At 43.0% G+C, this 16533-nt stretch overlaps 1 protein-coding gene and 1 long non-coding RNA gene across 3 annotated transcripts in view; one reads left to right on the forward strand and one right to left on the reverse strand.

Annotated features, from left to right (window-relative positions):
• Window positions 1-2379: 2379 nt before the first annotated feature.
• Window positions 2380-16533, forward strand: part of HOOK1 (hook microtubule tethering protein 1) — a 36595-nt gene continuing 22441 nt past the window's right edge. Inside the window, exon 1 of one of the 2 annotated variants that reach the window (XM_032117371.1) lies at window positions 2380-2541. In XM_032117371.1, the coding sequence (XP_031973262.1) occupies window positions 2395-2541 (147 nt within the window). In that variant the 5' untranslated portion in view covers window positions 2380-2394. Of the gene's footprint in view, window positions 2542-14845; window positions 14975-16533 lie in introns of those variants that run through there. The other variant, XM_032117372.1, reaches the window with a different exon arrangement.
• LOC116447812 lies at window positions 11745-14711 on the reverse strand. Its single transcript, XR_004241701.1, has 2 exons — window positions 14372-14711; window positions 11745-13798 (listed from the first exon to the last, which is right to left on the reverse strand). It is a non-coding gene; the product is annotated as an uncharacterized LOC116447812 (long non-coding RNA).

Consider the following 16533-nt stretch of genomic DNA (forward strand, 5'->3'; position numbering starts at 1 on the left):
CCATTTGTGCTTCAGTGCATTTTTCATAAAATAGACAAAATCCTGTTTTAATCTATCCCACTCCACAACCTTCTGAGGGACTCTGTAGGTTTCTCTAAAATACCTCTGTGGTTATTGTTAATTAGAAAAAAATAATATTGCTGAAGGATCGCTTTTCAGTTGAACTTCCTGAACATATGGTTCAAACTGAAGCTGAAAAGGAAAACTTCAGGACAAACTGTATGAATTACTACTAATAATAAAATCAGACATTTTTTATAAGTCCACATTAATCTTCTTTAAAAGCTTTGGGTTAACCACATTTTTTAAATAAAACTTTTACCAGAGCGGAATTTATTAAGAGAGCTCAGTGTTGCCTTAGCTCTGTTCCACGGGGCATCAAGAGAAGTTTTATTACTGATTTCAGTCACAACAGACTTAGATCTACACAGAATGGTTTTGATAAGCCCAATGTAAAAGTTTTATTGGTTTAAGACATGAGAAACAGACATGTTACAGAGACCACTTCTACTCTATAAACAGCCATAACATGGATAATGCATCACACTGGAGTCAGTGCTCCGGAGTGTAAATAATGGTGTGGAGGGAAGGAAAGCCTGGCCAAGTATGTGGCTAAGAAAAACAACATAGACCCAGCTTGTATATGGTACTTCTCCTCTGCAGATCTCAAAATTAAATACAAATAAAGTCTGTATCATTAGGTCATACTCACAGATGGGAAAGGGAAAATTAACCAGGCCAGGGAAAGAGGAAAGTTGATGCTCTTTGTTGTTATGTCTGTCTTTGTACTTGAAACTGCAACTACTGGGGCCTTATTTGAAACAGGTTTTTGAGGCCATGTGGTTACTGTTTGTCCTGGATGAGTTCCGTTCAAAGCCTTCTTTTCCTGTATGTTATAAAACACTGTTAGAAAAACATGAAACAACCTGGAGTATTACATGGTGTCTCTCCTGAGGTGTCCCTGGCTGTTGGGGATCCACTGATTTGTTGTGCTCCCAAAGGATGGCGATAGTGGCAGTGGTGACGAGGGGCTGTGCTCTGTTATCTTTATCCTAAAGATAAAAATGTGCTTTTATTGCACCAGCATTAACAACACAGCCCCTTGTTCTCCTTTGTACTTAGATCTTTTTATAGTGTGGTGGAAAAAGTGTGAATGGTTTGTAAATATAACTTGCACTTGCTTGAAGGTGCCAAGCTCACACTGGCTCCAGTGATGCAGAACGTGGGCCTTAAAAATCCTGCAATCCCTTTATAAATACAGTTATGAACATAACTCCCTCCACTATTCTGTGCTTCATTCTTGTATTCACTTGGAAAAACTATTTAAATGCTGTAATCCCAACCATATGGCTCAGAGCCTCAAAGAAGGCATTTAGCAGACACGTTTGTCTAGAGAATTAGGGTTTTACACAGATTATCCAGTGACTGGAGATGGTCTGGGGGAGGACAGGAGCCCACGCCAGGGGCAGCCTCGACAGAAGGACCCTCTAAATCTGCTCTGTCCCTTTCCTGTTAAACAGATCCAGGGCTGGAATAAACAGTTACTGACCTTGCATTGGGATGAGATGTCTTTGAACAATTTTCCTCTGTAAGACCACACAGATTTACTTAAAAAACAGTAAACAGATTAAAAAAGCTTTATGCATTACTCGAAACCAACTTATTGAATTGTTTAAAATGGAACTTCCACTACCTTTGTTTGCGTAGAAAGCTTTTACAGGGCTGCAAACCAATGCAATTATGCCTAGATCACTTCTGTTTTATTTTAGGCAAATGTTTCACTTGGGAGGCAAGAGTGGGACAGCACGAGACCTAAGCCTGGTGTGTCCTACTCCTGATTTTCACCCATAGAAATTAATTTTATGGGATAGCTGGATTTTTATGCTGCTGATTAAAAAGACAAGCTGTCTTCTCAGAAGTGAGTTCATGCTTGAAGATGTGACTTCATGTGTGTTACATCTCGAGCTTTCACGGTTACAAAGGTGTAATTATTGGACTGTTGATTTTTGTAACAGGTTGGGGTTTTTTCTTGTATAGTCGAATACAAATTGTGTGATTTTCTGGTGCATTTTACCCATTCCACAAGTCTGTATTGTAATTTAACAGCATCCTCTGAGATGATGTTACTTCTTGTCAACCTAAGATTTAATGTTTATTAGCCTGTGTAAGCACTGACTGCACTGTCAGTCCAAAACACTTCCCACAGAATAAATGCCCCCAGTTGGTTTCTAGTGGGAGAGGGGCTCACTGGAGGCAGGGGAGCAGCTGGAGTTGCTGTGATTCCTGGGAGGGATGTAATGCAGAGTCTTCACTAAATTAGTAGTTTGATTGACATATTCAGTCCATTAAAATAATTTACTGTGATTAGCAGAGAGCCACAGAAGCTCAGTGTAGATGTCACACATAACTAATTATCACTGTTTCCCTCCTCTGTTGCAGTTGTGTCTGTCACTTAAATGTACTGGAATAAAGTCTGGTGTGTTCTCTGCCTTCCTGGGGTGGCAGAATGGAACCATAGGCTGGGTGGCAAAAAGAATCCAGGTGAGTGTTGAGGGAACCAGGTCTCTTGCCAGAGCCAGGTCTAAGAGTTCTCCAAATGAGTAATTTTAAATCAGCCATTCATACTATTCTGTCCTCCTATAATGAGGATCTGTAATAAGAGGAACTGGAGGTTTTAAAATAATGTGCCATAACTTTGATTCAATGATCTTAGAGGACCTTTCTGACCCTAACAACTGTGTTTCTATAACTACTGGAAAAAAAATCTTTCTCCTTTACTGTGAAGTTATAAATGTATTTGTTTCCATCCTCAACAGAAAAATGTCAGATGCCAAAGGCCTTTCCATTGTTTTCAGATTTTCCTTTCCCCGCACTGATAAGATTCTCTCCTGCAGAGATAACAACCACAATAGCCCAGCAAAGGATGGCTGGGTAGGAGTAAGACACCACCATGATGGTCAGATCCAAGTCCAGGACACTGAACTCCAGGCAAGCAGACTTTATTTAACACAGTAACACCTAAAATTCATCTGGCACATCCCAATCCATTTTGACTTCCCGTGCAGGGCTGGGGGGCATTTGCAGATCCAGAACATCCTCTCAGCTTGTACAAGCGGTGATGGTTTCTGTCAGCTGCAGCCCAGAGCAGTTGTGTTTACAAACACTGCACACACACAAGCCCATTAGGTATCTCCTCTTTATTTGTGCACAGGAATAACACCCACATTTCTTTAGCTTTGTCTCGTACAACAAAGGGAATGAAATGTGTTTCTGATTATGCAATAGATATGGAGTCAAGGGAAGCCCAGCATTCCCAGACCGTAACCAATGGAAATTCTGAAAGGCTCCCTTGCCCTTTGCAGCCTCAACAAGTTGAAACCTCTTGTGTATTTTGTATTAGCTTGTCTTGTACAATCATTAACTTATATATGACTCCTAGGGGACAAGTGATTATGGTTTATTTCCAGATGACTCATGAGCAAGTCTGCAGAGAGTTTGAGCTGCTCAGAAAACAGGAAAATGGAATATTTAGTGTTGCTGATGATACCAGTTCTGGCTGCTGAGCTCAGGCACCAGGCAAGGGGGCTGGAAACTCATCAGCTTGAGTGCAAGGGCCTGTTGAGACCCTGCAAGTGCTCAAGCTCTGCTCCCAGAGCATTTGATTTGGACTAGGAATTACAGCAAAGAACCAGGCAGTGATCCTGCACTGCAGGAATAATATGTGTGTGGATAGGAAGAATAAAAATCATTCAGACATCATTCAAATCCAAGGTTGTGGCACCACATTTTTAATTTTTTTGTGATCTCTCACTGATTTGAGTGAAGCATGGTGAGAAACTTGACCAGCTCTTGCAGGATGACTGACAGATGGCAGATCTAGAGGGAGCAAAACCAGGCAGTCCTTTACATACACAGTTAAGCCATGGACATTCTTACGGATGCTAGGAATTTCTGAGTCCAGCAGAGTCCAGTCACCAAGGCAAGGTGACCCTGGTTTCACCTGGTATGGACGTTCTTTCATCCAGTTGCATTAATGGAGCATTTGGGAGGAAAAAGGGACTTGGGGTCACCTTCAGCAACGACATCAGTGGCTTAGTCTTGTCCTGAGTCGATCAGCTGGGAAAAACATGCCAGGTCTGTCATTTATTTCTAATAGATTATCTGCACATAATCAAATTTCTGATTATTGAGTCCAAGCACTCCCAGTGATGCTGGAGTTGGCTCTGTCCTGGTTATGAGGGGCCCGCCCAGCTGGATCTGATAGAAGGAGAAGACAGATGATATCTGACATCGCTGTAAGGCTGCCAGAACTAATTTACCCCTTCCAAAATCCTGAGCTGGCCTTTGAACATTTGAACTGCGATTGAATTAGAGATTGATTATGGCAGTCAGTGTTTGTGTCATGAGGCTTTGAGGTTTTGATGGCACTAAATAGTCTTAACAAAATAAAATATTTAGCGTGACTTTGCCTAAAATGACAGATTTTTAGGAAGCTTCCTCTCATGCAGTAATTCTGTTGTTATTTCAAACAGCACCATTAAAATTGTCACTCCTCTTAACATTTTAGCCTGGAAACTTTGCAAGTACCCTTAGAAATGACTATTTCAGTCTTGTATTTGCATCTGGGTGCCTTTGGTGGTTCCAACCCATATGTTACTGTGAATCCTCAGCCAGAACCAGGTGATAAAATGTTTAGTACAGTAAAAGTCAATTTAATTCATTTGGAGGAAACAAAAGGAAAAAACCCAATCAAAACCAAAGCCCAAGTTCAGAAGCAAATTATTCTGAAAAACAGACTTAGAATTCGAAAATCTGGAGAAAGCCTTAAAGTTTGTCAGGAATCAGGTTCTTATGTTTCTGCTCCTTTCTCAGTGCACAGCACAGGTGTTCACTAGGGCCACATTTACACAGGTCAGATTTGCAAAGGAGTTCTTCATATAGGAACCTCACCAGGGGCCAGGCTTTGAAACTGTGACAGATTTTTGAGAAAAAAGGAGCTTTTCAGATCTGGACACATCTTTTGGCTTAAAATGAAAGCTGAGCATTTCAGAAAATAATTCTTGTAGAACTCTGCAAAACCAAGCCCATTGTACTAAACCCCAGCCACCAGATTTGATACATTTTTAATTCTTGCCCACAAAAGGAAGGCGTGAAACACTGATCTGTTTGTTGGCTATGGAGCCAGAAGCTCCTGGGTATAAACCTTTATCTCTGTGACACAGCTCAGCTCACAACATCTTCCAGTTTTACCACAAGGAAATTTAGCTCTAAAGCATCACTGGAGAGTCTGTTCTCATCAGCATCTTTGAGGAGGGGTATTAAAGTTTAAAAAGCTCTCAGCAGATTGAGCACTCACTAACATTTATTGGTTTTTCCATGAGCATGTGGCATTGTTTAGTAAAGCAGCCCCTGCTTTGAGGTTTGGAGGTGTCAGGAAGGGGTGACAGTGTCACTTTGCTCTGGCAGGGGAGCAGCTGCCCCCAGTCTCAGTTACAAGGGCAGTTCAGATGACCAGGGAGGATACACTGGACAGCTCATGGTTTGGCAATCCAGATCTAACCTAATCATAAGCAAATTAAAGCCAGGACATTTTAGAAGGAAGAACTGATTCATGTGGATTTTCAAAAGTAATCTAATGATAAAAAGTCTAAATAAATACTTCAATTATTTATTCATAATAAGTCTAATGAACACTTCTTATAGTGGTCCAGGAGATCTCCATGAGGTTGAGTGTGCCATTCCTCTTTGCAGAAGTGTTTGAGAGGAGCTGAGTCAGTGACAGTGTTGGTGTGGAATCATTCAGCAAGGGCAATTATGCCTTATTTGCCAATTATTAATTTAGTTAGCAAGGGTCTCTCAGGTTTTCTAAATTATGGAATGAAGCAAATGTAGTTTTCTTCCATCTGAAAATAAAGCCCTTCCTTTCTAAATCTTCTCCCCCAAAAGACATTTAACATCATTGAAAAGGCACCTGAACTCAATAAAAAAAATTGCATTCCTATTTTTTAATATTAACTTGAATCAAGGACACACTGTAGGTATTTTGATCACCTGACTGAGTAGCAGCTTATCAGTGCTGTTGCAAAACAGCTCTAAACCTTGCCAGACACTTGTGATACTTTGGAATTGCATAACTGCAAACTTAGGTTGTGTAATACAATTTTGTCCAAATCCTAAGTGAAGTGCAGAATTTAAGCAGAAGGTCTAACATGTTAAAGTAATTTTTAATGATGGGCATTTATATGCCATAGGGTATTTATTCTTTGTCATGCTCTATGGTCCTTGAGAAAGGTTTGATTTATGTAAAGGTGTTCTTCAATTTAATGCTGTAAAATTGATAAGGAGACCTGTTCAGGGCTTGGTTTTGTGCAGTGTTCACCATCCTGATCCTGATTCAACAAGGCACTGAAGCACAAGCCGAATATTCAGCCCTCAGGTAATACATAACCTCTTATGTGTCAGTAATATTGGAAGAGAAATACACTTAGAACAGAAATACTGCCCTTGGCATTCCTGCTGAAGCACTGATAAGCTAAACAAAACACTTTTCAAAGCCTAATAACCGGATGGGATTTGTAGCATAAACAATGCTCCTTGTTAGTCACCAGTCCCCAGGGCATCTTCCTCACTTTGTTTCAGATAAATTAGCAACAAATGAAATGCTGTATGTGATTTCCTGCCCTGGGTATGCCTGTGTGCTCGCGTGCCAGTGTGAGAGCTGTCATTTTTTATTTATCCAGAATGTATTCACGTCCACAGTGTGATTTAATTACTTATTAAAGGTGCCAGACTGGCAGATGCAGAAGCTGGAGCAGTTTGGTTATCCAGAGAAGGTGGTATAGGCAGTAACATCCTCTCCAGGATGTTCAATGCTTTACCCCAATGGACTCCCCAAATCCCCAAGCACAACTCTTTCTCTCCGACCTTTTTCCAGGTTCTCTGCTCAACGTGTTAAATTCGAAACAGCTGCCAGCAGAGATGTCAGTTAGTCCTGCGGTTTCCAGGCAGGAATGTTGATACTCTGGAAAATGGTTTGAATACATTAGGTCAGTCGGTTTTAGCTAGGCCACTCAAGCACTGGGTTAGTACTAACAGAGGTGAAACCCCCTCTAACTGAATAATAGCAAAGATACTATTTGTAAAGGTGGAGTGAGCCCAGATTTCCTTCTGCTTGCCAGGGGCTGTGTGCGCAATACTGTGGCTCTTCTGCAGTCACTCAGGCCTTACCACAGACACACTTGTCTTGGAAACTGCAGGTTGAATTCTGTACTGTTTCAAGAAACAGGATTTTGGGTCCATTTTTTATGTCACTCTAAGCCTATTATTGCTCAGTTGTGCAGTTCAAAGCACTTCCACTGCCCCCCAGGCATAGCTGGATGCAGGACAGCAGGGAATCTTCTCTTACTTCCATCAGTATCCAGGCTTCAGTGGGGAAACTGAGATTTTATTTGGCCTAACTCACTGAATTTTACCAGAGAAAGGCTGTTAAATAACAGCAAGGTTCCCTTCACATAGCTCCAGAATATTTTGAGGAAGATAATGCGCACAAGAAAATCCAAACTTCTGTGACTCTGTACATTAAATCAGTTAATCCATGATTGCCCCAGGCCAGCCATTCCTGTTGCCTTGCTGACATTTTGGTCCCAGTACATGCCTGAAAGTTGGAATCCTGGATCCATTTTGTCTAATTGTAGGTTGGGTTTTTTTGGTGCTTGATCTTTGGTTGGGTCTGTAAAGCACAACTGCAGTGCCAGTTCAGTGCTTGCTCTTAACGAGCTTCTTGTTTTGGCTCTGGAGTTTGAGCTGGCAAACACTCCCATGCCTATTTTAGTTTCCTTTATTTTAGTTGTATAGTCCCATCCAAGCCAACAGGTCTGTAAGTGCCAACCACTGGCATTGCTGCATTATTAATTCCTAATGTTACACATCCAGTTTCTTGATCTACACCACAAAAGCCTACCTAACCAAAAATGGAGCCTGTGAGGGACAAAGATGGGGCTGAGAGGTGTGAAGGTGTGAAGCACCTCTGGCAGTGTTCTGGAGCAGGGCCTACGTGATGGCCTTTGACACAAACTGAGGGGTTTTTGACTGAGATGGGCTTTTGCATGACATACCCCCAGTGAGTCCCAACTGTGACTGAATTCCATCCTGGAATGAGAGAGTGGGGGCTGCTGGATATGTAGGAGGCTTCACAGAGTTCTGCTCAGCTGAGGAGCTCAGCTCAGAACTGCTGTGCCCCTGGTGCCTGTGCATGAGCAAAACCGAGCAGCTGCTGAAGAGCAGCATGAAAGCAAAGGAGAAATCTCTAAATGCAAACAGATGAGTAACCTTTACCTTAAAAAATGATCCAAGTGCAGAATGCAGTAACAATAAATATAATTGCAACCTCCCTGGTGGTCTGTCCAAGAGAGGCTCAATCCCTGCTGTAGGAGTTGGCTTTCCCTCTTTGGAATATGCTATAGCAAGAGAACCTTCAAACATGAAAGAAAATGTGTTCCAAATTCTTAGGCAAAGTGAAGCCTATTTTTAAATAAAACCAAGAAAAATGACATTGATCTAGAAATGATGGGAAATCTGAACTCAGTTTTGACAGGTAGGTACACAATAACTTGTATATTTAATATATAAATGTTGCAGTATCAGGACAACTCACACTCCACACACCTGTAGCTCCTCCTACTCTGTCAGCTGTGGTTGGGTTGGAGACACTGTTGTGTTACTCAGTAGCAAGTGGCGGCTGTGACGTTTTCACCCAGTGTTTCTATTTTTGAACATAGACTCTTCTTCCACTAAAGAATACTTTTTAAATACTCCATTTAAAAGCACGGCTTTTACTGCTTTTCACACTAACCTTCAGATGCTGAGAAAGGAATACTCTTTAATAACTTAGCTGTTAATTTTCCATTTAAAAAAAATGAACAAGTTACTAATATTTGGTAAATCTTCTATGCTGGTGATGTTTCTGAATAGTAAGATAATGGCATATAATTGGTATAATGGAACACAGAGTTCTGAAATTTACTTTGTTTAGAGAGATTACAGATACTACCAGAATTAGTTTCCATAGTAGTACATACCAGTACCCTGGCACAGAATCAAAGGGGTTACTTCTTTTTGGAAATGGAGTTTGTAATTTCCCTGATCCTGAAAAGAAACATGTTCCTGATCTTACCTGTGGAGTAATCCCTGAGTGTGGTGAGTACTGGAGGTATTTGGTGCACAATATTAAGTAAGTGTGAGGATACTCTCAGGATCAGAATCTGTATGGCACAGAACTGGGACACAAACCCACCTGCCAAACTGGTGCCTGAGGAGTCACCACATGGCCCCACCATCAGCACACCTGTGGGAACAGGAGCTCAAAGTGTCACTGTGTTCGTGACCAGCACGTCTCTGCCACAGCTCATAACCCTGTGCTGCATTTCTTGTCCTGGGCACAAGCTGAAATTGTATCTGAGACATTTAATACATGTGAATCTGCAGAGGGGCTGCTGCCGTGACACTGCCAGCAGTTCCATGATGTCAGTAAACGTCAGCTGGATAACGCTGGAATTGCCAAAGCCCACTCTCACTTGTGACCTTGTTCACTAAGATAAGGGTACTAAAATAGAAGTGCAGCTATCAATGAGAAAGTAAATGAAAAGGCAGAAATAAAAAAGCATTGATAGGAAGTGAATAAATGTTAGGGAAACAACCAAGGCAGCAAGAGGAGGGGAAGAAAGGGTGCAGTGCCAAAGTGGGGTTTTGCTGAGCAGAAATGATGCTGTAGAGGTGTAAATATTTTATTCTGTTCAAGTCACTGTTCTTAAAAGTTGGCAGTTCTGAGATGTTTCCCTGAAATAGTTAAGGTAGATCATTCCTTAAGGATGTTAGCCATTTCCCTCTTGCTGGAGGGAAATGCAAAAGGTACAATTACAAGATCTGGTCAGTCTCTTTTATAAATGTAGGTTGGTAGCTTTCCACCTCAGAGCTGCTTTGTCTCCAGTATAGCTTTTTATGGAATTTAATGAGATATCACAGATTCTGGCTCTGTGGCTCTGTTTCCATCTTTTCTGTTTCAGTTTATCAATGCCTATCTCACTGGCATATGATAAACCTGAACTATTATTTGGAAAAGCAGTTGTTATTTTTTTCTGAAACTATTGTAGTAAACAATATTATTATTCTGTGTGAAAGGTGTGGATGCATTTGCTCTCTGTGTATACATACTCACTGTATCACATGGGCTAAGATAACTCTATCGGGAAGTCTGCAATTAAGGAGCCCAGAAATGACTCCAGTCAAAACAAAATTAATTATAAAAGACTAGAAATGCCAGCCCAAGCCTTCAGAGTTTTAATGAGATGACTGTTTCTTACCAGCATTAAATCTGTGGGGATAAGGAAATGTTCACTGAGTTAAGATGTGCTAAGAAAAGTGTAAAGAAGAGCATAAACAGCTCAGGAATTTCAGGAATCCCACTGGCTTAAACAGTCTTTTATTTAAAGCAAATGTTCTCATAGTTGAATGACTTCCAAGAAGGGCCTCAAGTGATGAAAGTATTTCCATCTAATGTGAAAATACTTGAAAGGTATTTATTCCATGTGAAAATATTGCCACCTTTCAGAAAAGCCTGAATACAAGACTCCTTTAATGAAGATACTCTCAGACAAGGTATTAATTTTCAGATACAAAATATCCAGAATTCGTACTATTTTGATAATGAATAGATTCTAATGACTTTCATCTCCTATAGCAGCCAGGGAAAATATTTCAGGGTATTTTACAAAATAGATACTTCAGTAACAGAGTGAAAAATTTTACATTCATCATCCTGACACTGCTCCCTTTTCCCTCAGGGCATAACTGACCTGGAAAGTACCACTGAGCATCTGCAGGGAAAAGCAGTGGGGAAACAAAACCTGTAGAGACCAGCAAGGCACTGAGAGCCTTTGGCCAGTCAAACAACTCCAGTTCACAGTAGTGGCTTTTTAATTCCTATTTTACCATTCTTAGATGTTCAGTTATGCTGAATAAACTCCATTTAAAAACTTCTAAATTGGCCACATTTGGAGACTAAACTGATAGTCAATGCTTTTTTCATGAAAACACAGTAACTTCCAGTACACAGCTTGATTCAAAAGGAAGTGGGAGTGTATGTGGCAGGAAGGTGCCAGAGATTGGGACAAGGTGTGAAGGGATGTGTGGCTCAGCAGGTATCAGAGCAGTTTGTATTGTGTAATAATTCACTGCACACATATTGGGAATTGGTTTGATTGTGCTTTTTGAATCTAAAAATTCAAATCTACCTCAGTACTACAGAACACCATGGGGCTTATTGGATGCTCCAAAAGCTTTTGAAAGATGCTCAGGAAGTGCAGACTTCCAGAAATCAAATCAGTTGAGCAACTAAATTTGATTGAAAAGCAGAGGAACACTTTTTATCTTGTTTTCTAATGACAAGAAATGTGCAAGTACGTAACTAACCACCAAGGGTCAGTGTTTGGTGTTTTTACAAAATTCTGACATCTTTGTTCCTAGGTGCTTAGAAAATCCCTTTTAGATGCAGTCCTGTAATTAGGATTTTCCAACAGTATTTTTAAACTACCACTGAGATGTGTATGTGCCATACAAAGTATAGAAAAATTCAAGGGTCTGGATATGGGGCTTTTGCCAGCCAGCCACCAAGTAATGTCTGAACTGAGTATTGTTCATATTCCTGGATATAATGATAGAAGTACCATTGACCATAATAAACAAAAACACACTAGGAACTGGATTTTATTTTCATGAATAGCAAATAAATTATTGTAGCAACGGCCATTCTTCTGTTAAGAAAGTTAAGACAGCCCTCACTGAGAGATTGTTAGGTGCTTTGTCAAGATGGCAAGGGATGCACTGTCAAGAGGAGTGAACACATTTTAAAAAAGTTCCTGTTGAGAGAAGTAATTTAACCTGACTTTAAAATGTAGTGACAGTGGTATCAGCCATCAGGAGATTGAGCTGCAGTCCTGGCATCAGGTGCAGGCCTGGCTGGCCTCCCCTGTTTCTAGGATGTTAATATAGGTCATAATCCTTGACTGGCACAAACCCAGAATGTACTGACAGACATTCATATAAGCTGCAGCTCACAAAGAAATCTCCAACCAGCCTTAAAAAATAAACCCAAACCACCTTACTCTGCGTAAGGCACAGAGATCCCTTTGTTCCGCTGCTGCCCCACGGCTGAGCTCCAGGCACAGCTGCCCAGTGCTGGGGAGCTTCCGATGTGCCCCTGCTTAGCTGTGACTTGAAAGATATAAAAAGCTGGGCAGATTTCTGTGTGGAGCTGATTTTATTTCTCTGCAGACGCAGACAAACCCCTGCAGTGCTGACACCAGTCTGTCTGGGTGAGCACTCAGCCACCCGGAGCCCGTCTGACCTGGATGCAACAGCCAGGAGCACCCGGGTGAGCCAATCTCTCCTGACATAATCCCAGATGACCCAACCTGCACAGCCTGCCATGTTTTTACAGGGATCTCAGCCACACTCCTTGCCCTAGCCAGCACTGCCATCCCTTAGGAATAATTTCTGAGTGCTTCTGAAGGAGGATCAACCCTGAATGGCTTTACCTGGTGCCTCCATCCCTGCTCTGCCCAGGACCCCGTTTTCCAGCTCAGCCCTGGATTCAGCAGTGTCACAGCTGTGCCTGTGCCTGGCCAGGGACACCTTGTGGGCTGTGACCTGGGGACTGAATGCTCGGCGTGACCCCAGAGCTGCCTCATCACTGTGCCCCTGCCCGGTGGTCACGGGACTGGGCCTGACCCTGGTCACCCTCACAAGGCTCCACCTTGTACTTCTGCTGCTCCCTGGCTTACGTAGCACAAACCCAGGGAAAAAAGGAGCTACCTGCAGAAAGTGGATGAGGAAAGTGTGTGAGAGGTGGAATCTGCAGAGAAAGAGCACTTGAAATCAAGTAGCTGACATACAGAATGTGTTTTTGTGAAATAAGCCGCGGGAAAAGGTTGGTAGGAAGTGACAGACGTGCACTGTGACACTGTCTGAGAGGAGAAGGACATAGAATTATGGAAAAATACAAGAAAATAAAGAGGGATAAAATAAACAAAAGCTGCTAGAAATTTAAAAAGAGCAAAAATACTAAAAAACTAAAATGAGCATGCTAAAGAGTACAAATCCTAGCACAGAACTCTGGGGGATTTTACTGTAAAAACCTTTTATTCCTTATTCTATTTTTAATAGAATCTTCCATGGCAACCAAATCTCTTTAAGAACCTTTGGTGAAAGAAACAGTACTAGGGTTTCCAGAAATCCAAGTCCACTCTCAAGTCTTTATCTGTTCTGGCAAACACTAGGAGGGGAAATAGTTATGTAAATATCATCCATGTCATCACCACAATTTTAACCTCTGTGAGGCAAAGTAGAATCAGTAACAGAAAATTAAAGTATGTGTCTTGAAGAACAGCCAAAAAAGAGCAGATGCTGCCTGTAGCTGTTATTATTCAAGTTCTTTAGTCCATGCTTAGGCTGACCTGAACACTGATGTGTTTAATGCCATCTTGTACACTTCAGTAACTGCAGGCAATGTAGAAATTATCATAAAATTGAACCCTAACCAAAAAAAATGGTTCAAATCAATTAGTAAAAGAGGCTGGTGGAGGGAAAATTTAAATAAGTTCTTGTTCTGAAACAGGAAAGGGACAGAATAATCACATCTCCTTAGTTTAAGGTACTGAGACTTTTCCCTGGAGTGTCTGAAGCAGGGTGCTATAGAAGACAGGATGACTGGCTCAGGCATCCACAAGATCTGATTAACTTCTTCCTATGAAACAAATACAGTATTTTCTGAAACAAAAAAAGATCAAACAAAATAAGTACTCATACGTTTTAGCTATCGTGTAGTGAACTGAGCAAGAAGAAAAGAACGCGTGTGGTGGGGTTTGATGTGCTGAGCAGGCAGTGCAGGGCTGGATGCAGAGCCTTGGCTGCGAGCCCTGGGCTCTGCCAGGGGCAGGAAGGAGCGGCTCTGCAGGAACAGCTCACACCTCGCTGGCAGCTGAAGGCACTGGAGTCTGCTGGGCTTTGGGAAGTACTAACAGCAGCCTCTGAGCCCGAGAAGAAAAAATGACAATATGAATTAAGAATAGGTAAAATTGACGTAGCCCTTCTCAATCCATCCTTTTGAAAGGGGGCACGTTTTCCCACCTCTAGAAGGGTTAAAGCAGTTCCTCCTCAGCCCCGTGCTTAAGCGCTTTCAATCCCTCAACTCCCCAGATAACTGAATTGGCATTTTCGCCTCATTTAACAATTTTTTAAAAATTTAACTATTTTTTAAGCAATTCTGTATCCTGCTCTGAGAGTAATGTTTGTGGCGGGTATAGGTATACTAACCTACCTACACCTTAAGCACAGGCAATTCTGTACCAATCCAGCAGCTCTTCACCCGTGACCTCCCCGGCCCGTCCGTCCCCGGCCCGCGGCAGCACTGACAGCCGGGACGGGCTGAGGCAGCACCCGCCATGTTGGGACGGAGCGGAGCCTCCCGGCCGGTGCGGGGAAGATGCGGGGGCCGCTCTCGGCCCAGGAGCTCACTCCGGGTGGGTGACACGATCGCGCTTCGCCCCCGCGTCACCCCGGGCCGGGTGACACATCCCGGGCCGGCTGACACGATCCTGACTCGCCCCCTCACGGAAGCGGGGCGGCCGCGAGGGCAACCGCCGCCTCCAACGGGTCTCACTGTGATTGGCGCGAGCGCACCCCTCCTCGGCTGTGATTGGCCAAGCTCGCTGTCACTCCTGGTCTCTGAGCGCAGGGGCGGGCGCTGAGTGGTCGGCGCTGGCGGCGGCCCCGCCCCCGCGGGGACGCGCGGGCGGAGCGGAGCCGCGGCCGGAGCCGCCGGAGCGGGGGTGGCCTGAGGGCGGGGGACGCGGATGCTGTCGCCGCCGCCATGGAGGCGAAGTCGGCGGACCCGCTGCTCTGCGACAGCCTCATCCTCTGGGTGAGTGGCGCGGGGGTTCTGCCGCCTCTGGGGCCCCTCGAGGACAGCGACGAGGCGCCAACGGCGGGGGGCTCTTCTCTCCATCCTTCCCTCCATCTCTCCGTCCGCCCCTCCCTCCGTCCCCGCCCGCGGGAGCAGGAGCAGGAGCTGCGGGTGGGTCGGGCACGGCCGCGGCAGTGGGGGCTGCCTGGGACACGCTGCTCACAGCCAGCAGAAGGTGCCCGCGGCTCCCTCGAGGTGTGGATGTGGTGGTTGGAATATCCCCTGGGCCCAAGTGCGGCTCTCCAGTGGTGGCTTCAGTGTGGAAACTGCTCGGCAATTAACAATATGAATAAATAAATGCAATTAATTTGAATTGACAGGCGCAGAAAGCTCAGAGTATTTCATACCGGCTGGTTAAAGCGTTTATTAGTCAGGCGCGCCACACCTGGGCGTGTGATGTTACCTGTGCCAGAAGCGCCTGTTTGGAACTGTGGAGTTATTTAGGTTGAAAAAGACTTCTAAGGTTATCAAGTGTGAACATGTTTGTTAAATTCATCAATCACTCTTGCTTCTTCTTTATGTTTCTCTCCAAGCTTCTTCTGTGACCTTGTCTGTAATTCTGGTCTTGCAGGTGCAGTAATTTTGGTCACAGGGAACTCTACTGAATAAAACTCCTGCATGAAATGTTGGCAGAGAAGGTCACAATTGCCTGTGTGAAAGGTTTCTCTAGAAATAGCAGGTGTTTTGCTCTGTGAAGTGTAAATCATGGAGAGAAGGGAGTGTTTTAGAAGCACTGTAGAAATCCAGGAATGAAACTGGTAAAAGTAACAGGAGCAGCAGCCAGAGTAGGTGTTCTTAATTTCTGCATGGCAGTACAACAGTGTTGATGAGTTAAAGTCTGTAATAAATCACTGATAAACAATTCCTTCCTTTCTTTTCCTCCCTCCATTTTCCTTTTAGTGACATTGTATTCTCCCAATGTTTTGTTTGTCTCTAGAATTTTGGTTGTCTTATATTTACCTCTGTCTACTTAGATATATTTTGTTATTTAATCTTTCTATTTCTTGGGGCTCTTTAATCTTGTATTTTCCCCTCAGTAGTCAAGTAAGAACAACTCCGTCGTGATTCAATGGCAAAACAAATCACTGTATTCCTGAACTCCTTTACAAATCTTGTCAGCATTGCTGAACTCTATTATTTTTTTACAATTCCTGCTTAAAATTTTCTTAGCCTAATTCTCATTTATGGTATCCTCACAGTGCCTAGCTGTAATTACATCATGAATTTTAATGGAACCTTAAGTGGCCTTAAACTGAGCAATTGTGTCAGTGTAAAGGAACATTCAGGTTTTCTATACAACACTCAGCAGATGCATGTTTTTAGATTTAGCACCCTATTTCTCAGGCCTAGTTTACAACTTAGAAACTGACTGTTAACACTAGGATGTGTTTGAAACATCCTTTCCCAATTTGAATTTCAGTGTGAATAATAGGGAAGAAAGTGATGTGGGGAGAGGGGGATGAAGTGCTCTGTGTTTTGAGAGAAAAGGGTTCTGTAACTCTCTGCTTCTAATGGTT

Source organism: Corvus moneduloides, chromosome 9 (assembly GCF_009650955.1).
Source record: "Corvus moneduloides isolate bCorMon1 chromosome 9, bCorMon1.pri, whole genome shotgun sequence".
Classification (NCBI taxonomy): domain Eukaryota; kingdom Metazoa; phylum Chordata; class Aves; order Passeriformes; family Corvidae; genus Corvus; species Corvus moneduloides.